The sequence below is a fragment of the Pseudopodoces humilis genome, chromosome 8 (genome assembly GCF_049639895.1).
Source record: "Pseudopodoces humilis isolate 2021_Gansu_Grassland_sample_001 chromosome 8, ASM4963989v1, whole genome shotgun sequence".
Lineage (NCBI taxonomy): Eukaryota > Metazoa > Chordata > Aves > Passeriformes > Paridae > Pseudopodoces > Pseudopodoces humilis.
The window spans coordinates 11,303,010-11,326,583 of record NC_142207.1 but is presented as its reverse complement, the minus strand read 5'-3'; the positions used below and the strand labels follow the sequence as shown (position 1 = coordinate 11,326,583).

Here is a 23,574-nt window from a genome sequence, read left to right as displayed (position 1 = left end):
AGCTGGGAACGTTGATTGCAGAAAAAGCCTGGCACAGCCATTTCCACCACTATTGGAGGGAAAAAAGTCAAAATCACTCATCTTTCCTTAGTACTGACATCTTCTCACAGGTGATTCTGCCATGAGAAGCTGATGTGGAACAAGACTGAGACAAGGTGGTGAGCCTTGCTGGTTTAAGTCCTTCCTCGTTCAGAAAAGCTACTGAAATCATTATCATCACAGGATACTGAAACCCAACTCATGTCCATCTATATAGATTTCTGGTTTCAGGCAGGCACACTTGCTGCCTCCATGTAAGACTTAAAGAAGTCAGCAAGTCAAAACTAAAAAGAAAATAACGCTTTATTAATACAAAGAACCATTTTCTAAGCAGCTTGGGATCTCTCCTTTCCCTAAGGCAAGTCTGGCTGGCACAGCGACTTTGTACATCTGTGACCCTGAAAGATCATTGCAATGATAATTCAAATGGACAAATTAGATAGCAGCTTCTTCCCCCTTGCACTGATTTCTGTGCTGTAGAGAGCTACATCCCTTCATATGTGACACTTACACTTTACTCCTAAACTGCAAGCTGTAAAGTGTAGTCCTTGTAAAGGCTCAGCTCCTAGAAGCAAGCTGTCCCTTTTCAGCAGGCTGCTTATGATATAAACACAGAAGTCACCAAGAGAACCACAGACTCCACTACACCGTGTTTCTCCTTTGTTAAACTGTAAAGATGAGCATAAATACACATGTTGAGATGAACAGTCACTACTCTCATTTCAATTCTAGGATATACAATTCAAAACTAAAAGCTAAAACTGAGTAACTTTAAAAACTTACAAGGATTTTCACTACTTGCCTGAAACACAGATTACCTAACAGAGACAAAATCTAGGTAACCAGAGCTCAGTATGATACTTGATGTGCTCTGCTTAAGCTAAAGTTTGGGGAGATGAAAATAGGCTCTGGAAAGTACAAAGGAGAAGTAGAGATTAAATTTCTACAACACACAGAGAAGGACAGACAGTGAATAGAGAAGGGAACAGAGAAATTCTAGTAAAACACATATAACAGGAATTCACACACTGTGTGCTTTGTGAGTCATCCCAGGAACTGGTGCATATACATCTTCTTACTTGTCAGATCAACTCATAGCATGCTCAGGGAGCAAGAGTCAGGCATCCCTTTCAGTCCAGCAATTCAATTAAATACTTCCTAGCGACTGAAACCACGATTCCTTATTCCCCATTACTATAAAGTCACTCCCCACAGTTTGGTGTCAAAATAAAATATTACTACAACGGTAACAGCCCAAGAGATAATTCAAATGTCTAATACTTCTATCAACAATCACTTCTTGGGTGATATTTTGTAAGTTGCTAGACACAAGTTCAAAGTCTAGCATAACTATCTAGGGTGATTCAAGGATGACCAATTTAGATCTTCCTCGTGTTCAGGCATGTTATGGCATGTAGTGTAATGCAGGAGGACTTTTAGGTCCACCTGCTCTTTGGGACTTGCAGGACAGAAACATCTGTATTCTGCGGGTGTGGGAGAACAGAGAAATTGATACTAAATTGATTCATATCACTATAATATCCTACTAGTTAGGAACAGAAGAGAGGTACATGGGCAACCAACTACAAAACCAAATAGCACAATATTTGAGCATAAATCTTAATCAGGAGTGACAACAGAAACTAGTAGATTGCTTTAATCTTTAAGAGGCTTCTTTGGAGGTTGTTCAACAAAATAAAATAAAGATTACGTCTGAGACATTTCTATTTTGGAAACTCTGCAACAGGTTCCCAGGTTGAGATAATGGTCTTCAAGTACTTACTGGGCCTTTTACAGTGCAGTAGCACTGATGAAACCTTTCCCTGAACCCAGGTTTACCGTAAGTGATGACCGGGAAGAAGAAATTTGTTTTCTGAGTTTGCTCTGAAGATACTGATCCCAAGGTAAGTATCTGTAGCCATCAGGTCACAGAGGTGGCAAGAGCTGGGAGAAGGAAAGCTCTTTGAAACACCTTTGAAATCAGAATATGAGGCATCCTCACATTTGCATGATTTCTTAGATGCCCATTTTATTAAGTCTATATTTTTAGATCACTTTGTTGTCATCTTCCACTCACTTCACATGTTTGTAGAGGAGAAAAGGCATGACTCAGAACAAAGGAGGTGCAGAGGAGCACCATTTCTCTTTCACAAGAGGCAAAATGGATTTTTCTTTGTAAGGGTGAGCTCATCCTGAGAACCCCCTCCTGTCAGTCCTCACCGAAATTATGACGCTCTGTAATACAACTATGTGCTGCATAACAAAAAAAGACTAAGTTCAAAGTTATTAAAGGTACTTTGTCTCTCATGGGCTGTAAGGTGTCCAGACACACCTAGAATTTACAATCCAAAGCAGGAACAAGAGGAAATAACACGTCAAAGAATTTAAATGTTTTATTTTAAACACTTTTCTTTTCAGACACAGGAACTGAGAGAATTAAAAAATGGGACTAAGTTGTTAAAAATGAAATGTGTGTTACAGAGTAAAATCTAACAAGGAAAACAATGGTTCTTCCACATCATTCATTTCACAACAGCTTCCCACTCACATGTGCAAAGCAGAATACACTTGTATTATATACAAGTAAAATATATTTGGTGGTTTGTATTTATGAATTGTGTAGCAACATCAGGATTCCAGGTGAAACCAAGACCTTCCTTCTACCAGCCGGAAGCAACACCGAAACCAATCTTCAAATGACAACAGCCTGTCACAGACTTTATCTGACAGTTTCATTCCTAAACCTTCCACTTTGCGGCTTTCATAGTGACTCACAGGTGTGCAAATACATTCGTCCCAAAGCACACTTGAACCAGTTGTAAAAACTGTTTGAGAGCTAAGGCTCACTATTTCTATTTATTCATTCACCAAGTAAGAGGATCTTGATGCACAAGTAAATTCTTTTAACATTGTAATACTCCTTAAGATCAACAGTCAGATTCCAGACTCTCATGCATTTACTTTACATTTTGACAAATCAGAAGCAGGAGTGACCATGTGTTATGCTCTGTGTAACAAAGTGTTAATGCTTGATTTGACAGGCAGGATTACTATCTGTTGACACACTGAAAAATGCCCACAAACTCCATGACTTAAACACTATCAGGTATGGAAGTGGTAATAGCACAGAGGAGGTGTGAAAGAGGCAGATATGAGCACCAAATTAGCAAGTTTTTATTATTAGCAGGTGTTTCCAGGCATTGCTCAGACTGAAGAACCAGTATGAACATTAAAAAAATTTGCATGAAGAGTTGACTATAACACAAAAAAAAGAAAGAAGTGTATAGTAGTTGCACATCAGAAATGTCAAGCAGACCAAGTTTCAGAAGAAAAAAACCATATAAATCTTTCTCCACCCAATTCAGTTATTTTTAGCAGACAATACAGGCTGCTGCTGCCTTGTTGTTTAACACAAATAACAGGGAATGCTCACAGGGCACTGCTGTTTGTCAGCAGCTGTTACTGAAAACCAAACACAACGGGCAAGTGAGCAGTTCACAGTACCCTGCCTCCAGATGCAAACAAAATTTAGAAGAAATAGGAATAAAGTGTAGGGGAAAATAATGTCTTAACAAATCCCTAAACCCAAATTCTATGCTCAAATGTACATAAACCTTCAGCATTTCTGGAGAAGGCAAGTACCAGTCATGGCTTGACCACTTCATTCCTTTCACAAGCAGGAGTGCTGAAGGTCCTGTACACTTGAAGGTATTATAGAAGTAAGAGATTTCCACCTAGACATGATTATTCTTCATACGTGGCCAACTGCTTTAACAGGTATCAGTTTAAGCAGAGAAAAAAGATTTGGGGCCTCCCAAAACAGGAGAGCAGGATCAGCCTGGTTCATCAGCTTCCACCATTAACCAGCTTGAGCCACCTGAATTGCTCATCTCCATTACAGATCACTTACTTTAATTTAGAGTAGCAAGAATTATTATTTTGTCCAGACTGGAATTGAATGGCTCAGTTACACAACAGCTCTTTACTATATGTACTGCTGTGTCAGCCTGCAGCAATCAGTGACCAGCAGCATCCTGGTTCACTGGATATAGTGCACATCCCACCAGCTCCCTAGATATTGTCAAACACTGAATCCGTGCTTAGAAGCCACAAGCCAGCCAGGGAAGCAAGCTTTGAACCATTAGCCTGCATATTAATCAGCACCTAGGGGCCTTTCAGTCCAGCTAAACTATGTCATTTGAGCTAAAAAGATGAAATTACACTCCTGCTGCCCTCTCTGGTGAGATTCTCTTGGCATGATTTAGTCTGAAGAGTCTGTGAAGGGATAAGAACAACTTTGCCTCCCGGCACTATGGAGAAAAGAATCCCTACATCTCTTATGGAATTAATGTGCATCCTACATGAACTTCTCCATTCATGTCTGAGTCACGTCCCATTCTTGTTTAGGCTCAACAGGTAACAAGCGTGGCTTCTTAAAAACAAATGACTGAGAGGTCAACAAGGATCTTGCTAGAATTAAAACCCCACAAACTAAAGATGGTGGCAAAACTTAGGAATTTCAACTTTCTAAATGAAAATTTCAAATTCAAAGCAGTGACAACAAATCAGCCTTAGGCCTGTTCAAGTTCCACTCCGGCAAACATACCACCATGCTGGCGAATCATCTGGTTCTCTTTAGCAACCATCTGTGCTTGCTTCACTTAAAGAAGAATTAGCAAACAGAGGAACTGGCACATGTGAAGCACAGCACATAACATACAAGTATAGATTCACTTTTAGTTTTTCTCAGAGATTGAAAGTAAGTAAGATCAGGTTTTTTTAACTGGGAGGCATGAATTTCAATAAAACCTTTACATAAGGATGTCCATAAGAAATCAATGCTTCAATTAGCATAAACTGTTTGGCCTTGCCTCTATACCTATGCAAAGCTTCAAGGGTCCCCACTACACCCTCCCTCCTCTTTACAACCTGGAGACAGAATTGATGAAGTCTTCACTGAGAAGCAGAACCAAGAAGATGGGCTGGACAACTTCCAGACCCTCTTTTTTAACAGTAATTTTGTGTTTAGTTTCTGAATATTTGAAACAGGGTCCTTCTAATTCATCTGGAAAGCCTCTCCCACTGATACAAAGAACCATTGATAATTCCTGCCTGGAACTGGGGTAGGTTTGTTGAAGTGATCTAGGTTAGTCATCTAGATTACATTTAAACCAGGCTTATTTAGCTTCCCTTTCTAAATATTACAAGGAAAGAAGGTAAAAAACCTTACTGAGATAAAGAAAATGAATTCAAAACCCCGAGTTTACAATAAATATTAAGGTTGTCTACACAGGGAAGAGGAACAGAGATGTCTGCAAAATAAATCTTACCATTACAAGTAAAGTTTCAGAAGACTCCTAATCATAGTATTATGAAGAATGGCATGAAGATTAAATGGAACTAAAATACAGCTCACCTACTAACTTGTAGCAAACTGCACTTCACATAAACAATTAGAATATATCCACTTTTAAATATCAAGCTTTACATTCTTAATATTAAAATCAAATAGCAAGCTGCATCTTAATGCTTCACTGAAAATGCCCATGTGCAACTTGACAGTCACACTGACGACAGACCAATAAAACTAAAGTGAAGCATTATCACCTATTCTAACATAACACAAAATCAGCAGAGGATGTGCATTAGATGATACAGGCTGCCATTTATAGAAGTGCCTCTGTTGTGGCTTCCAGCCTTTTCATGCTGACATCAGGTTGTGTTGTTAGCTGAGGTCACATTCTCTTCTCCCTTTAGCCCTGTTACCATTCTTGATAAACTGAAGAGCTGAATAACAGGCATAATCTCAAATGACACAGACAAACCTTGCCTTCAGCTTACTGACACACACAGCTAGAAAGTACTGAGTAAAAAAAAAAATACTGAATCAATTTGAAGATCTTCCATAACTACTAAAAATGAAATAATGGCATAACTTAGGTTAAAAGGGACCTCATAAGGTCAAGTGACCCAATCTCCTCCTGAAAACAGGGCTGACAAAGTTGTATTGCTCAAGGCCATATCCAGACTAATTTTAAAAACTTCCACAGATGAAGATCCTCTGGACAACCTCTTCTAGTGCTTCACCCACTATCTTCAAAGTGAAGAAAAATATCAACTCTTGAGAAAACCCCCAAGCATAGGGCTGTCCTCTCAGTCCTTCAAGTATGTGGACCACTGGAACTTGCATAAAACCAACTGAAAACCTCTTGATGAAAAAAATGTTACTTCTAAGTCAGAGGTTTTCCAGAATTAGTGGTCTATGCATTATAGGTACAGCAAAGTCAAGATTCCAGCCCAAAATTTATAAAATGAGCTGCTCATCACAGCTTTTTATTGACATTTGTCCTGTGTGTAATTCCACAGAAATCCTTCCATGCCATGAGGGAGCAGAGATGATCTGCTTTCAAATACTGGTCAGACCATCGCTGGCCACAGGTCCAGAGCATCAAACACAGTTCAGGTACATTCTCACCTCTAACTGGAACTATTTACCATTTTTAGGGCAGGTAAAACAAGGTGTTTCAGATGGCTCTGTTATCCTGCTCTCCTGGGAAGAAGCTGTGGAAAGGACCAAACGTAACACGCTCATACTGGAGGCCCTGAAGGGAACGTTCTGCTGCAGCTCATGGAGCGCCTGGCCTGGTTTATACAAAGGACACAGGACCTGGCACAGTCCACCTCTGTCACAAAGCTCCCAGGGCCCCAGTATTCTGCCACATCTCCCACACTGTCATGCAGAGTGAACAGAGCTCCTTGTAATGTGCTGCTGCAAGGAAGAAATAGGACAAAAATAGGGACAAAACTGCTTTAGAGCCCATGATAATAAATAGGCTTCAGGGAGTGCCATGAAGGGAAGCAGCAAGCATGGAGCACAATGTGCACACAAAGACTCAACACAGAGTCTTTGGAGAAATCCCACTGCAGTGAGACAAAATCCAGTGCATACATCAAAAAGAAAAGGGAAAAAAAAAAAAAAAAGACATCTAAGGAAAGCACTAGAGACAAGTATGGAGCTTCTCAAGGGGGAGGGAGCAGAGAGTAAGTTTCAGTGTGCTGGTGCATAAATATTTTGCCTGTAGAGGCTTGGGATCAGATCTTATTTAAATCTCCAGTGAAAAGGAGCGTGATTGTCCCTCCACATCACAGAAGCTCCATGTGATTAGAACCCTCTGCAGATTCAGCTCCTGCCCAGTACAGAGCTCAAACAGCAGGAGTGTAAATCAAAGTTGAAGTGCATTGGCAGAGCTGCAGCAGGAAGAAGTGTGCCCAGCCCTGCCTCTCCAGGGCTGCCTCCAGGATTGCCCCTGATCCCAGCAGGAGCTGGGGGGAGTTCAGGGGAAGAAACATAAATGATGGAGAATAGAGTTAAGACTCATTCTTCATAAAGCAGCCCTAATTAGAAATGTCAGGTCTCATTATGAGTCAACTAGACAGGAGTCCCATTACTCAGGAGAAACATACGTGGAAGACATGCATTTCTTAAAGATGTACACATCTTACTTCTACCACAGCCAAAGGGAACAGTCTCACTACATGGGGATGAAGGCAGCACCAATGCTGCCAACTGCATAAACACTGCAGAAGCAGTGCCAACACTGTTTCATACCTAAAACTTCTATCTCCCATTTCCCTCTGGAAGGCTAGGAGCAGTCATGCCTAAAATACTCATAACAAGGCTTTTTAGAACAGTCTACCAGCAATTTACCAAAGGTCCATTCCTACTGAAACCATTAGAGTCCATTGGTATCAAAGGGAGCACATCTGGAGTAAAAAAATAGCATAAATTCCTCTCTTCTACCTCTGCATTCAAGGATTTGTCTCCATTGAAGTCCAGACATGTCTCATATTCCTTAGACAGCAGCATCTGTATCTCATACCAGAAATGTCCATGTCATGCATCTAAAGGATTTTGTGGTGTACTGATAAGCTTTGAGGGAAGACAGGTTAGGTGGGTCAGAGGAAAGGGAACAGCACTGGAAATGTGTTTGCTATAAGTTTTGCCATTCTTGAAAAAAAGCAGTTCAGGTGACACTTTACAGTGAAAGAAGGTATTTCTCTCTTCCTCTGTAGTGCATTGTTTGTGATAAAATTCACCTGGCTTGACTTTTAAGGCCAACTGCAAAGCAGCAGCCATTAGCAGCTTTCCTCATGAAGATTTGTCTGCAGTGAGATCCCTGCAGGCTACACGTGGGGTGTAAACCTAGCCAGGACTATTCAGGGCTGTCTGCAGCTTTGGGGCTTCAGAGGAATAAACAAAAAAAAAAAAAGACTCAAACTGCTTTGCACAGTGCAACAAAAGGATTCTTTTGACAGAGCAGCAGGGCAGAATTAATCTCTTCAGCAGGAAGAAGAAACCCAGTCATTATGCAGTATTTGCTGTCTTAATATTACAAAAATAGGATGCATTTACTTATTATAGCTCAGTCTTGTTCTATTTCACATCACTATATCTGAGCTACAAACAAAATACTTCAGCCAAACATAATGGAGGAGGAAGGCAGTGCAATGCCAGACCAGGGCCAAGTACAGACAATGCCTTCCCTGTACTTCCCTCTGGAGTAACAAACTAGCACTTGTCCACTCCTGCATTTTGAAAAAAGCCCCTCTTCATGCCCCTGACTCACATGGCTGTAACAGCAGGTGTTGTTCTACCACTGCATGTTAGAACTGGACATACCATCTGTATTATTAAGTCTTCCTCAGAAATGGCCTCAGCAGTCTAATCTCATCCAGCCTAACATCAATGACCTGAAAATGAAAAGTAACTAGGTTCAACAAGACCTTCAAGCCTCCAACCATTTGGTCTCAGATTCTTTAGAAATCAACCAGGTGCTCTGCAGTCTAGACACTTCAATAAAACCTCACAGTTCTGGAAGCTGCACCTACAATATACAAGGTGGTTACATATCTGTCTAAAATATACAAGGACCGGGATGTTATTTGTTGCTGGTAGGAGAAACAATGTTTCGTGTACTTCTGTTGCCCACAAAAGCTTATCCTGTATTTCACCAATTACCACAGAGTGACTGCTGTCCTGAAAGGCTGTTAATTACAGTAGCTAAACTCAGTCCACTTGTTACACACTCAACCTGAAAACAAATCTCATCAAATAAATGAGAGCAGCCACACAGAATTCATCAAAGTGCTCCACAAGAGGTGCAAAAAATTTCATCTCTTCCCCAAGCAGTCTTTGGCCACCACTGAGGCCGCTGATTAAGGACAGCAATTGAATTCTAACTGGGACAGTGATTCTATATAAAAACAGCCCAGAGCAGTCATTTAAAAGTAGTTATTAGGAAAGTACTCTCCAGCATGCAGCCAGCATACAGAAAGACTGACACCTACTCCTCTACCACTTTCCTGGAAACAGAACTGTTTGTGAGCCTCAAGCAAGGACTTCTATGTCAAGAACAATTTTGTAATTATCTTCATAGGAGTGGAAAGTTTGCAATAATTTCACTTGTGCTCGCTGAAGTACTCTACTGTGTACCCCCAACAAGTGTTGAAGTCAGTGTGTGCAAAACACAACACAACCCAAATAAACTTCATGAATCTGCAGTGTACAACTTTGGAATCCCTTTTACTCCCACCAGATTGCCCTTTAGTGTACCAGTTTCCTCTACAATATTTGAGTAACTTGTACTCCCAACTCTCAGAGAATTGCTGAGAATTAAAAGGCTGACTTAAAATCACTGTTATGTTCACAGTGTATGCACAGGTATATGTATGAACCGTCCTACTGAGAAACTTGCCCCTGGAAGATTCTGTGTACCATAAATGACAAAGCTAAGTGATCAAAAACATAAGATTTAGTTAGTCCTTTCATGTAAAAATGTCACTGGAGTTAATATTGCCCCAGCTTTTTCCGCAAGCTGTTTCTGACAGAACATCTACAGAAGAGAGCCAGCTGGGAAAAACAGCACAGAAGATATTAGGAAACTGGTGCAGACATTTAAAAGACAATGGCCACTGCAAATTTAAGGCTTTGCTTTAGAGGTGAAACCAACCTGACAACAAAACACATGAAAGAATTTGAAAGAAAATACCATAGCAGAGAAAACAGTAAACAACTAAGCATTCCTAAACTGTGATTACCTCCACAGCTGTACCAAATATTACTGCAATTTCCATGGGAGAGAAGAGTGTAGGATTTTTTCGTTTCAATTCTTCATGAACACTGGAATATAAATTTATCCTTACCATATGTTTTAAGTCGCATGTGTTCTCTGAGGCAACCACTGAGGTTGCGCATATACACATGGTGCTTCACCAGTGGGGAGGAAGAGAACAGGCCCTGCATGAAGAAATTAATCTCCAGATGTGTAGGACATTCATGCATTTAACTTCCATTAGTAATAATGGAATAGTGCACGTTAATCTTTTACTCACAAAGCCCACACTAAACAGCAGCATCTCATCCCTTAACTGCCCACTCCTTCAGCCTGTTTTATGCATGTCTGTCGGTGATGTTGGCAGTAGAGTGGTTCTGCTTAATTACACCAAAGCTTTGCCAAAAGAGCATTTATGTGTTCATATAAAACTATCAGGCTTAGGGGAAGTGATGAAACAACCAGAGTAACTCTGGTCTTCTTTGCAAGGAAATCCTGGATCAAGGTACTTTGGATTCAATCCAGGATTCACAATACACTAACAATTTACACACTTACTTTTCTTCTCACATTTCCTTCTACTACAGTTCAGACAACCAACAGTGACCTGGAGGTCAGACATTTCCCAGCTGGTAAGATCAGCTGGACCACTGCCCCAGGGTCTTCATTCTTCCAGTTGATCTTTTAAAGCTGAGAAGTTCCCAGCATGATGAAATCATCACACTTCATTGACAACAACAAATACATGCTTGTTTTCTGTAATAAGCAATGAAATACACTAACTATTCCACACAATTCCAACTTTGGAAAAACCATGGATTATTCTCAACTCCTCTTTTGACCAGGCCAGGAGGAGCCAGTGGGCAAATCTCTTCACTGTAGATGGTGACACTATCCACTGACAGGTGATGCAGTTCATGAGAAGAACCAGCCCAGACAGGTTTCTTTATTCATTTCCTGGCATTGGGAGGCATTTACTGATAGTGAACAAGGAACACCACACACATGCATCCACTGCTTCCTCTGAAAATATATGCAGTAACTGTCTTGGAAAAAAATGTTCCAAAAAGATAAAATAAAGATCTGTGCATAGAAATGGCACATACTGTAGCATACAGTATTCATTCCACTCCATTCAATTTGCCCAGGAGATTTCCACATTCTGTTACAAAAAAAGCTGCCAATTTACTCACACCTTGCAACAGTAAACATCAATACAAACCCAAGGTCTATAAAATTCAGATACCGACCGACTCAGACTTCCTAAAATTAGTCGACTACATCCACAGAATAGTAAGGATTTCAAAAAGACAACAGGTACACTGAATCGAGAGCAAAGGGGGAAGAAAGAAAATGCAGCTTCTGCAAAGATGGCTAACAGAAATCATCTCCTCTGAAAGCTCAGACGAAAAGCACGGGCTTCTTACGTACCAAAAATAAATACAATATATGCTCCCCTCTTGTAAATTAATTCTTCACAGGTGAATAGATACAGAGCTCCTCTGCCTTTCCATTTCACCTAGTCCCAATCCAGCCTCACTGACTACCATAGATCTCCTGTTACAGAAACGCAGTTAAAATACAAAAATACAGGTTAAAAAAAAAGTGATGTCTCTATTTGGCACATTCTTGGAACTGTGATTCAGTGACAATTCATAAGTACTCATAACCAATTTAAATAATCTTCCCAACTGATGCTGCAAAAGGAAACAGTTAGGAAATGGGAGTCTCAATGATCACTCAAAAACAACTCAGACCACAGCAGGGTTCCTAAAAATTCAGGTCCTTCAGCTCTCTCAACCTGTTCTGGTCCCTTGTATATGCATACATCCTCTTTCTTAACCCCTTCAAACAGACTATTTGTCATAGTTTATAGAATCTTAAACTGAGCTTCATTACATCAGTCTACAGATGTTTGCAGACTGTTTTTTTTAAGTTCCACTTTTACTGCAAGATTGCTTAAGTCTCTTCAAACCTAAGAGGTCGAATACTCAGACATTAACAAATAAACCCATCCACCCCTGTGGCACATTCATTAGCACCTACCTTTCCCTGTAGTCATTCTCTGCAGTGCTGGGAAGCTGCTGGGGAAGGGCACTGTGCTCCGGAGCAGCCCCACAGTACACTCTCTCAGTACATGTTTCTCAGCAACTTAATCACCAGCTAACTCGCCAGCCTCCTACACCCCTTTGCTGTGTGACCTAGCAGGCGACTGCCAGCTCTCCTCCAAAATAAAAGCCTGTACAGCATGCAGCTGAGCTCCATGTGCCCCCCTGTGCCTGCCTGCTCACACCCCTCCCCTTCTACATTTGAGAATTTCAGCAATATGTTTATTTACAAAGCTGTTAGAAAGGGAGAAGAGCTCCTCTCGTCCATTTGTGCCTTCCACAAGGATGCACTATCAGTTAATGGTGCTCATTCAAATATCACTCAGATATTACTGCTCTCTCAGCTCCCACACAGGTGAAGAGGTATTTATTTGCTTTTTTCATGCCCTAAAAATGCTGAGTCAATGAAATCAACCTTCTATTTCACTTCACATTTCAACCTGAGAACTGTATTAATAGAGAGTAAGCCATAATGGAAATTTAATTGCACAAGGAGGTATGAATGCAAAAAAGCACAGTGCAGCATTTACAAAATATCTGTTATCCTGGACAGTTGTCCCTCCTTCCCATCTGCAATTCTGCTGCTTGGATGTGTGTTGACAAACAAACAATATTCCACCCTCAGATGCATGGCATCACTTGGCAAATGTGGGTGATTTTCCTTCATACAATAAATATCAAAATAGTTTCCAGTGACTCAGTTTTATTACCAGCAAAACACAGGAATCTAAAATAGCTCCAGTTTTCATCTATTTAATTCCAAGTTCTCAACTTCACAAACAGAATTAGTTTAGTAAATAGCATATTTGTCTCATACACCCTCCCAAATATAGAAGTAGTTCTAATGAAAAGTAGCATTGCTCCCTCTTCATAGGTTTTTCAGTAACTGAAATTATTGCATCTTTTATTTTAGCACTGTTTTAATTAACTTGCTTACTCTTCGAGCACACACTCATGCAGTCAGCTACCAAAACTGCATCCTCCCCTCACCTTACTCTGCGCAAGTATCTGCGGGGGAGAGATCTCAGCTCCAGAATTCTGGCTTTGAGATCTCCTGCTTTGATTTCCTTCCAGCCCAAGACCACTACCACCTCCACTGTCCCTAAATCTTGCTCTTCTGAGTCAAAACTCAACATCAATAAGAAATTGCCTTCCCTGCCCACAGGAACACCACTACAGTATCTCTTCATGCACAGATATAAACACATTTCCCAAAAATTTTGTGATGTACATAAAAAAAATGAAGGTTTACATCAAAGAATATCATATTAGTCTATCACAACGATCAAAAGCATAAAAAACACCGAAACATTTCGGTCTGTGTCACTGATTCCTTTCAGCCTGTATTTTTCAATAGATAATTTATTTTATTCTTAATCTGTACTGAAACTTGATTATAAACTCTTCTGGAGTCCAAGCGTGATTCAAAGTCAACTCAAATGCATGGAAAATCTGTACAGTTTCTGTTAAGGTCCTCCCAGATAATACCAAGGAAACCCATACAGCACGAATTTCTTGGAGTGTCTGTCCAATAGCCTCTCTCTGTATCACATCCTACTAAAGATCATCAGACAATGCCACTCAAAGGCAGCAGCTGACTAGCTGGCAATTACTGGCTCTTTCATGCTGAAAATGTATTTGTCCCAGGGGAATAAGGCATCTGCATAATTAGCAAAAGCAGTTACACAGAAAATAATTAGCTTGCTGAAAGCCCAAAGGGGGAAAAACTATAATTTTTGCTTCAAGAGGCTGACTAATTATATGCCAAATAACAAAACAGAGATGCACTGAGAATAATCGAGAAATCCAGCATGGATTTTAACTTCATATTCTAGCTGTAAGGGCTGCTGGTAGCCTAGCAACAAGCAGCATACTTGGGCATGCCAAAACCTCCTCTGACTTAATGAAACACCTCAGATTACTATGCAAACCTCCCCCACCCCACTATGCATTTGATTCTTGTGTTACCAAATGATAAAAACAAAGCCTAGCCAGAAAAACAATCAAACAATTCAAGATAAACTCAAACAAGCACTAATGGACTACAGCACAGAAAGATAAGCAAAAACAAAACATTAATCTGATTAGAGTTGATTCATTAGATTTCTTCTTTGGGTTAAGAAAATGTCCTATTGTTTTAGGCAACTTTTCTAGTAGTCTAAGATTTCTGTTCATTTCTGTCTTGGGAACCACTAGATATAAAACCTTTTAACAAGTTAGAGCAACTCACTAATCTACAAAGTACTCCTGATATACAAATAGTGCTGCTGCAATTCCATCCTTTTACTTGAATTCTCAATGAACTGGTAAAGGAAATTGTATCCCAAACACTGGTTTCAGAACCAAGAGACCAGTTTTTACCGTGTTCCACCATTCTAGAAGCCACAGCTGCTGTCCCAACTGCCCAGTACGACTGTGTTGTGCAATAAGAGAGGTTAGACAAACACCTTCCAGTCTCATTGTAATTAGCACAACTCTGGTGCTCAGTTATGACCTTTCAGCCAACAGCCTGCTCTTGGTTACCCAGAAGAGAAGCACATCCACACAGTAACCCATCCAACCACTCTGCCAGATTCAAAGGGTTAACAAGACTGAGCTATTTCCACCTTCCCTCAGAAAGGCAAATCTTTTGCATGTGCAATATCTACCACCATCCTCCCTGGTGACTCTTGACAACTGCTGAAAGCGTCACCTTTATTCAGAAAGTGTCAGGGACAGAAGAAACCTGACAAACTTAGCTTGTCTTTAGGTGACAATAAACTTGTGACTGTGGGTGAAGATAAGCCTTCTTTTGCTGGCTTACACAATCTCAAAAAGATAAACTGAAAGTTGCACAGAGCCGTTGACACACGAGATAGGACGAGCATGTAACGCTGTATTTGTGCTGTGCTTGGAGGGCAAGGAAGAAGCAACAAATAAGCCTATGGCACTACAGGAAACTGAACCCTCCCCTCAAACATACACAAAAGATGTTAATAAATAATGTTATCATTACTAACTTCACAAATGAGAACTACTTTAATTCTCCAACTATAGACTTTTTCATTTCTAGGGAAAATGAACAGGTTCTGTCAGAACAAGAGGAGATCCTAGGCTTTGGTCTCTTTGACCCTTAACACTACTCCACCCTCCCTTTCCCCCCAGGCTACTTTTCTGTCTCAATGTTCATACAGGAGATTCTACTGAGGAGAAATCCTACCACAAACACAGACTCCAGGGACTGCACCCTACCATAGCACAAGCAAGGAACAGTGAGACATTAGAAGATCAGGTTAAACAGTGAAGAATACAGGAGTACTTGCGTTGCAAAGTACTGAAAGCCTGTCAAAGGAGTCAAGGACAGAAGATGGAAATCGTAAGGTCTCGGGACCTTGATGCACAAAAAGGGTAAATCTTTCACTGAAACAGTGACAAAAGGATATAAAAGAAAAAATAATTTTCAATGAAAAGTATAAGATCTGATACACACCATCAAGATCTCATACACAGGTCACAAGTCTGCCTCCTAGAAACACCAAACTACAGCAATCTACATAGTACAATGATGCATCAAATTTCTTTTCTTTTTTTTTTTTAAAGCCCCTTCTATTCAACTGCTAGCAAGACAAAAATTCCACCTTAGCCTAGCCAAGTGGAAAGCAAGAAAGTTGAATCAGCAGTAAATCTGTTTCAGTCTGAGTAAAGGTTTCAGAGAAATCACCTGGAGGTTGGGAATCTAAACAAGTTTGGTAAGGGATTATTTACTTTCCCTCCAACCCGCTAAAAAAGAACAAGGACATTTGTTTCTCAGCTGCACTTTTTCACCCAGTAAGCCTCATCCACCAGTACGGACAGAACACTCCCATATTATGAAAAAGCACAATTTTAACCCATTCCATGACAGAGGAACCGGTCTTCATCATTCGCAAGCATACAAGATAATACACCACATTTCTGAATAATCCAAACTATAACTTCAAGATTTTCAAATCAGTTATTTTTATTGTTTCTGCAAGGATGAATTTTACTGTGTTGTAAAATGCTTATGGCAAGAAGAAAGGTGCCCAGAAGTGAAAAAGGTATTTTTTCCTATGTAAAAGAGAAAACACCTCTCTGCTCTCCTGACTTCCAAGAGCATGGTGGGAATGACTGGACATCATCTCCCCTGCTCCTGGCCTTGCAGAGGATGTGAGCTGAATAGGAACCCACAGTGCTGAGCTCAGGTTCTTCATCTACTCTTCTCAACTATCAGCAGAAAGATGTATTTCCTTACCAAGAATTCACACAAAAATCTACTATTAAAACTACTTCCTAGCTCATAATCTTATCTGTTAACACAGTAATAAACACTTGCTATTACAGTAAGCAAAATACTAGTCCCAGACAAGACAGATAGAATTAAGGCTCTGATAAGGGTCTCTGGCTGTCAGTCCTGAACATACAAAATATGCAAATTTCGTGTCCTGGTTTGGGACAGATTTGGGAGGAACCCTGGGACACTCAGGAACTGCAAAATACAAACAACATGAGCTTTAAACAGAACACTGCTGCATTATTGTGTACACTCTTCATGCCTTTTAGGGAATTAAACTGAAAATGCAATTCTTCATGAAATTACTCTTTAATTTACCTTATGAACAATTTACATGCACGTGGATTTGAGAACAGAAGATATATTTCTCTAATGTCACTCAAGAAAAAGAAGACAGCTATAGCACCTTCTCTTCTCAAAACTTAGGCTTCCTTCTCCTACTGATACTACAAAAAGACAGCAGACAAACTAAACATCTATTTTATTTGTTGCAAAAGCACTGTGTGTATTTCTGAACAATCACCATACTTGGTTCTCCTAACAGAGTGCTTGTTGTATATCCATTTGAATGCCTCACAAATTGAAAATTTCTAAAAGCACCAAAAAGAGAATACAAGTACTTCTACTCACCCACTGAAGTCTGGACCATGTTTCCAGATTTTTGGACCTCATCGAATTTCGTAAAAATTACATTCAACCTGTTTGAAAGTTAAAGAAATACACGATGAACAAGTGAATTTAAATTTTAGGAATATTAGAATCATAAAATCACTAAGATTGGAGAAGACCTCTAAGACCATCGAGTTCAACTTTCAACCCAGCACCACCATCTTTACCACTACACCATGTCCTTAAATCCACATGGCTTTTGAACACTTCCAGGGATGCTGATTGCACCACTTCCCTGGGCAGCCAAATTCTAACATCTTAGGATGTTTTAGAACAGATTTGGCTCCACTCAGGTCATTGGGAGGACTGTCAAAAATGTCAGCAGGAAATTTCTCAATGCAAGGAAGTTATTTGAAGATTTAAAAAACCAACATCAACACACAACAGCTGAAAGGAAAAGCTGAGATATAATTGAAAATACTAAATTACTGAAGATGTGATACGGCTAATTGCAGATGCACTTCCAGTTCATAACCATTTTGTCTATCTTAACTATTTGCAGAAATACAACAAAATTAACACAATATTTGTCTTTAGCCCTGACACCTTCCCATTTATGTCACAGATTTAGCAGAGCAGAAGATCTCTATCACATCTCATCATTCCTTCCCAGTGAGTTTATTACTTTAAGGCAAATTGTGGGAGCAGATGTTTCCACTGGAGAACAAGAGGCAACACTGCTGCCTCCACCTGCATGTAAACTCTAAAACCACCTCTTCCCTCTGAGCACTGACAAGTTGCCATCTACCCCATCCTCAGGTCTAACCAAGCTCTGCCCTGAGCACTGGAGGCAAGATGCAGAGCAGCTTTCTAACACACCTGAAACAGCAGAACCAGAGAGACATGGCTTTGGTTTTGACATAGGTTTGGTTGCTTTTTGGGGGGAGGGGGGCAGGGCAGGGAGGCTGCTTTTTTTAAAGTAAAATCTTAGAATTGATTTTTTTTTTTTTGGTGGGGGTTTTTGTTGCTTATGACAGTCTAAGTTGTGTAAACACAAGCTACTCTGAAGTGTCTCCACTCCATGCATGCAGAACATACAGGAAAAATATTAATTCCCTTATATCAGTTAACTAACCATATGCAATAATTTTTGTGGTTTTCCAAAGATGCTGTGGCATACTTGGGCAAAGATACAGGATCTGCTTTAAGTAAATCTAAGTGTTTATCAGATTAAAAAATAAAAAATAAAAAATAAAACAATGATCCTGGTAAAAGGTTCAATCATGAGGTTCCTGAAGTCTTCTGAATAAAAAGGAGCCCAAAAATAGTGAAGACCTAAGGACATTCTCAGCTTACCGAGACTGGGGTAATCCTTTTTTACTGAGATCAGCCCTTACACGTTCACCAACATGTCTGTAAATTTCCACAAGGCTGTTTATTGCTGCATCTCGAACCTGGATGTGAGAGATGAGAGAAATCAATCATCTTTACAATTTAAATTAATAAATCCCTAATAAGCCCTACCTTAGAGAACTAAATTTGCATATTTCTCGGCAACAACAGTTGCCACTATACACATTACCCACAGCTCATGAAGGAGCTTCCAGCCCTGCTTTTCACATATTAACAGTATCAGCAGGTAATTGAATTGAAAAGGTGGTGAAGGTGTAAGATGAAAGGTTTCGTGCAGAAGGAGCTTGTCTGCCTTTGCCAAACTCCGCCCATGGCATACAATGGGTACATTTACTGGATGAAAAAAGGATAGAGACACAAACAGACCTTATATTACTGGGATATTATAAAATAAACTGATTTTTAATGCTGTCTTAGAAACTTAGGTTTTTATGTTGATAGCAAAACAGGGAGGAAGGGAGGAGTAATCAATCACCTGAGTCATCATGAATTTTGCATATTTTCCAAACTGATTTGCAAGAAATTGCTGAGCACATCCTTCCCTCCAGCCAACAGAATAGACATAAATCTGATTAAAGTGTCACCTTTCTGTACTTAAACCCTTCCTCTGCTAGACACAGCAGGCAGAGGAGATAAACAAACTATCTGCTCTGCCTACAGAGACACCTACAGAGCTCTGCACTTCTGCTTCTCAGAAGATGCCCCAGCAGCTACCCCCACACACAACCCAGGACTAGACATGGAATATCCTGATGACACAAGCTAGAATTGCCTATAGGTGGGAGTCAAAGAGCAGGCACACATACTCTGCCTCCTAGCCAAAGAAAGGAAACCTCAACACCTGACTTGCACCCACCTCACCGCGTTCTCCTGCTCTGCAGCCCTCCCGCTCAGCGGGTCACAGTGCCAGCTTCCAAAGCCCTCCTCCACTCATGCCAGCCCTTACTCAGCACTCCTGCCTCTTGTCTCCTGCCCATCAGCTCCATTTGCTACAAACACTGCAGGGCACCACAGTCTGTGGGGACTTTGGTGTCCCCAGTTTGTGAGTACACAGCCACTCTGTGCAGAGCAAGGATTGTCTCCTTGCGTACCATTAAGCAGAGGCACAGCTGCAGGACAGCGTAAATCCCAAGGAGCAAGGCAAAGAGTCCCCACCACCGTACCTGGTTTAGTCTATTACAGCAATAAAAAAGCTTCAGTAATTTTATGTTTGATAAAATGATCAAAGTACTGCTGTCACACCAGATGCACACTCAGTTACTCAATCGCATCAGTTGAAAACAACAGAAGCACTATTTCTGTAAAGGGCTCTAATGGAACAGCTTCCACATCCACAGCAAAATAAAAAAAACTGGACTTGACCTGGAACTGTTTCTCGAGCCTCTCTCCAAGAGAGGGCAGCAGTGACCGAGCCCAGCAAGCCTCCCAGCAAGCAGGAGGCACCAGCAGCAGCTCCAGGGACCTGCCCCAGGGCCACTGTCACACCGATTTTTGTCTGACCAATTCAGGCACAGGCTTTCTGGGGATGAGGAAGCAGAGCCAGGAGAAAGGGAAAGAGATCAGTCTTGTTTCTGTCTCCAGATGGACAAAAGACATACAGGACAATGAGCTGTGCCAGGCAGAAAGAAGAGGCAGCACAGAGGGAAAACGTCTCAGTGCCCTCACCAACTTTCCAATTCATTCAAAAGCTCACAGGACCAAGGCATCTGTGTATTTAACAAGTCCAAGCCCTAAATCCAGGATTTCCTTGGAGAGTAACAGGTTCTTTAGTCCTAGCTCAGAACTACAGAGGACCCTAAACATTTAATTTCTTAGAGTAATGGGTTTACCATCCTGCACTGGCACAAGCAGCAAAGGAAGGCTGCTTCACTCTCACCACGCCTCTTAGCAAGGGGAGGCCCTGACAGCCACAGAAATATTGCCAACTCCCCAGAGCAAACATAAACCCATTCTCCAGCTGGACACCCCATACCTCCTTCTAGCTGAACACCATTCTCCAGACCTGGATCACAGATGTGTCACCCATGCTGGCAGAACAACCAAGAACATTACTCAAAAACTGCTAGTACACATTACACAATGAGTTTGAACACTTCTCCATCTCCCTCTTCTCATTAACCCCACATACTTGTATCTAATTCCAAACAAGACAAAAAGCACTAAGGAGCAACAGATTTTATTCCAGTTGTATTTTCATTTGGGTTGCATTGCTGATTAAAGGTCCTGGTACAGATTGTCTTCACCCCCTATTCAGAAACTGCCTGAACAGCTGCTGGCTGTACACATGGCCAGGCTGCCTGACTGGCTCCATTTGCCCTCCGTGCCCAGACTGGTTTCTCTCTGAATGTGAGGGGTGCTGCACTAGGCCCAGAGGGATCCCTGCAGCCTCCCTCGTATTCAGGCTTCAAGGCACAGGAGTTCCCTTCCCACAAAGGTTTCCCTCTTCTGCTCATCTCACCTGCAGATTCATGTTATTCTGCTGAACCCTTGGAGTAACTGATATGCTGGTTTGGACAGACTTCAAATTATACCTCTCCAAAACCAGCCAAGGGTTCCGTGTGCACAGCATTGCTCAGAGCTCACCACCAGCAGCACAATTAGCTTATTTACCAACAAGACAATCAGCACAACCTTTAGATGTGACTCACAGCAAAAGCTCACCTGGCTGTTTGGATCTCCAAGTAAGTTACATATATGTGGCACTATCTTACTCAGTGTTAAACTCTGAGCTCCAGATCTGGGAATAAAGAACAAAAAGGACCATTATGAATCACAGAGCAGGCTCATGTACACAGCACAGGTTTGCAGAAGGTTCTGACTTACGCATTGAGTGTTGCAATAAGGCAGAGGCAAATCCCTTCTCTTGTCCGAAAATTCTTGTGTTTGAATCCTCCTAGCATCCTATCCCACACATACTACACAAGAGAGGAAAGAGAAAAAATGAGATGGGATAACAAACAGATTCTATCTTCCAGCAGACATACACCATACAAACTCTGGAGATCAAATATAAGCTATACACCTATCCAAGCAGAACAGGACAAAAAGGAGCAAGATACTTTTACATCTAATTCTTTGTTTTGTGCTGACTTCACAGTAACTCCCCCCTACCTAAAATAATAACAACAATAGCCATACTTGAAGAAAGCAAGTACCTTCCAAAAACCTGGATCAATAACTCTTGACATATACCCATCCCATCCTTGGGAAATCCACTGACATGCTCTCATCCCATGTGTATCCTGTCAGGCAATAGCCTTCCCAAGTGAAGAAAATCTTATAACAAGGTGTAGAGAGATGAAGTAATTTCAGACAGAAAAATGGCAGTAAAAAGGTGACACTTTCTTACACTGAAAAGGTTTTGTTTTTTCTAAACAGCTAGTCACTCATGCTGTGGAGAACTGCTGAACATACCTGAGGGTTAGCAGCCTGTTCCATGATTTTCAGCAGCAAGGTCTGATCCTGCTCCCTCACTGAGTCCTTAGAATCTCCCAGCCTATCAAGTAAACTTGGCAGCACTAAGGAAAGAAAACAGGAACATTCAAATCCCTCAGGAAAAAACTCTAACAAGTGGCAGAGCCCCTCTACTCTACCCTTCCAAAGCCCAATGGGGGCACCAGCCCTGCTGCCCTCCAGCAGAGCCTGAAAACCACCAAGAGACTCCCAAGTGCTCTCCTGAGGAGAAAGACATCTCTGAGTCCAGCAGCCAGTGCAGGTGCTGGTAGTGATGGTCACACAGAGACCCCTCACCTGTGCCAATCTGGGCCTTGAAGCGATCTTGCAAGCGGGACACAAGTGCGGAGATGATGTCAATCCCCAGGAGAACCACCTGCAAGCACAGAACAAGCAAGGAATTAAGAGTGAACTGCAAATGTGATTGCTGCTCAGTGCTAAATTCATATGTATAGATGTGCAAGGTGCACAAACTATGTGCATAAACCATTTCAGTATTTGCTGTAACTAGCACCTCTAATTAATTGCAATTATTATAATTATTATTAGAAAATGATATGCACTAAAAATTGCTTCATTATTTACTGGCAGAAATTAAACCAAACATTTTTATGACGTAACTGGAATTCAAAGAAAGACACCTAGTTTGAGAGAGGCTTCATAACAGGCTGCAAATTGGAAAACCTGCTCTGATTAACTCTGCTTACCAGAAAAACGTACATACTTTTCCTGGTAAGCATACATACATAGTACTGTGTAGCCTACATGCGAAACACTTTGCAAAAACCCTTAGATCATGGTCACGCTGGCATGAGGCATTTCTCCATACACTTCTGGATAAGCACTGAGGTTAATCATGCCTGGAAGTGTTAGGGACAGCCAGGCTCCTGAGGTGGTGCCACCAGGGCTGTTCCAACATAGCCCAGCTCCCCATACCACACACAAGTGTACGTATATACGCATATATAGGCATATCAATGCTCCCTCTACATACACACAAGTGTACATACATACACTAACAACCAGGGCAGCAGTCATGGCCCCAAGCCTGCGAGAGCTCAAGGAGTGTTTGGACAAGGCTCTCAGACACATATGGGATTGATGGGGCTGTCCTGTGCAAGAGCCAGGAATTACAGTTGATGATCCTGGTGAGTCACTTCCAGCTCAGGATATTCTATGATACCGTCGAACGTATATTTACACTCCCTGTACCTTCACACAAGTGTGTCTGTATACATACACATAGCTTTACTCACTGTACACACAGTCCCTGCAGACACACACCCGCGTGTGCACGCACGGGAAGCACAGCTAGCCCTGCACACACCCGTGTGTGCACGCACGGGGAGCACAGCTAGCCCTGCACACACCCGTGTGTGCATGCACGGGGAGCACAGCTAGCCCTGCACACACCCGTGTGTGCACGCACGGGAAGCACAGCTAGCCCTGCACACACCCGTGTGTGCACGCACGGGAAGCACAGCGTTCTCTGCGTGCTCTCCGGGGCCCTGTCGGGGCCGTGCTCGGCAGTGCCGCGGCCACTCGGCAG

General features: G+C 41.4%; 1 protein-coding gene across 1 annotated transcript in view; it reads right to left on the bottom strand.

The window, feature by feature from the left end:
- The window catches only part of CLASP1 (cytoplasmic linker associated protein 1), a 170,910-nt gene that overhangs the window by 103,527 nt on the left and 43,809 nt on the right, over nucleotides 1–23,574 (bottom strand). Inside the window, exons 3-8 of the mRNA XM_088058894.1 lie at nucleotides 22,323–22,401; nucleotides 21,987–22,090; nucleotides 21,396–21,487; nucleotides 21,234–21,309; nucleotides 18,516–18,613; nucleotides 17,181–17,248 (exon numbers count right to left, since the gene is read on the bottom strand). Coding sequence (XP_087915020.1) covers nucleotides 17,181–17,248; nucleotides 18,516–18,613; nucleotides 21,234–21,309; nucleotides 21,396–21,487; nucleotides 21,987–22,090; nucleotides 22,323–22,401 — 517 coding nt within the window. The remainder of the gene's footprint in view (nucleotides 1–17,180; nucleotides 17,249–18,515; nucleotides 18,614–21,233; nucleotides 21,310–21,395; nucleotides 21,488–21,986; nucleotides 22,091–22,322; nucleotides 22,402–23,574) is intronic.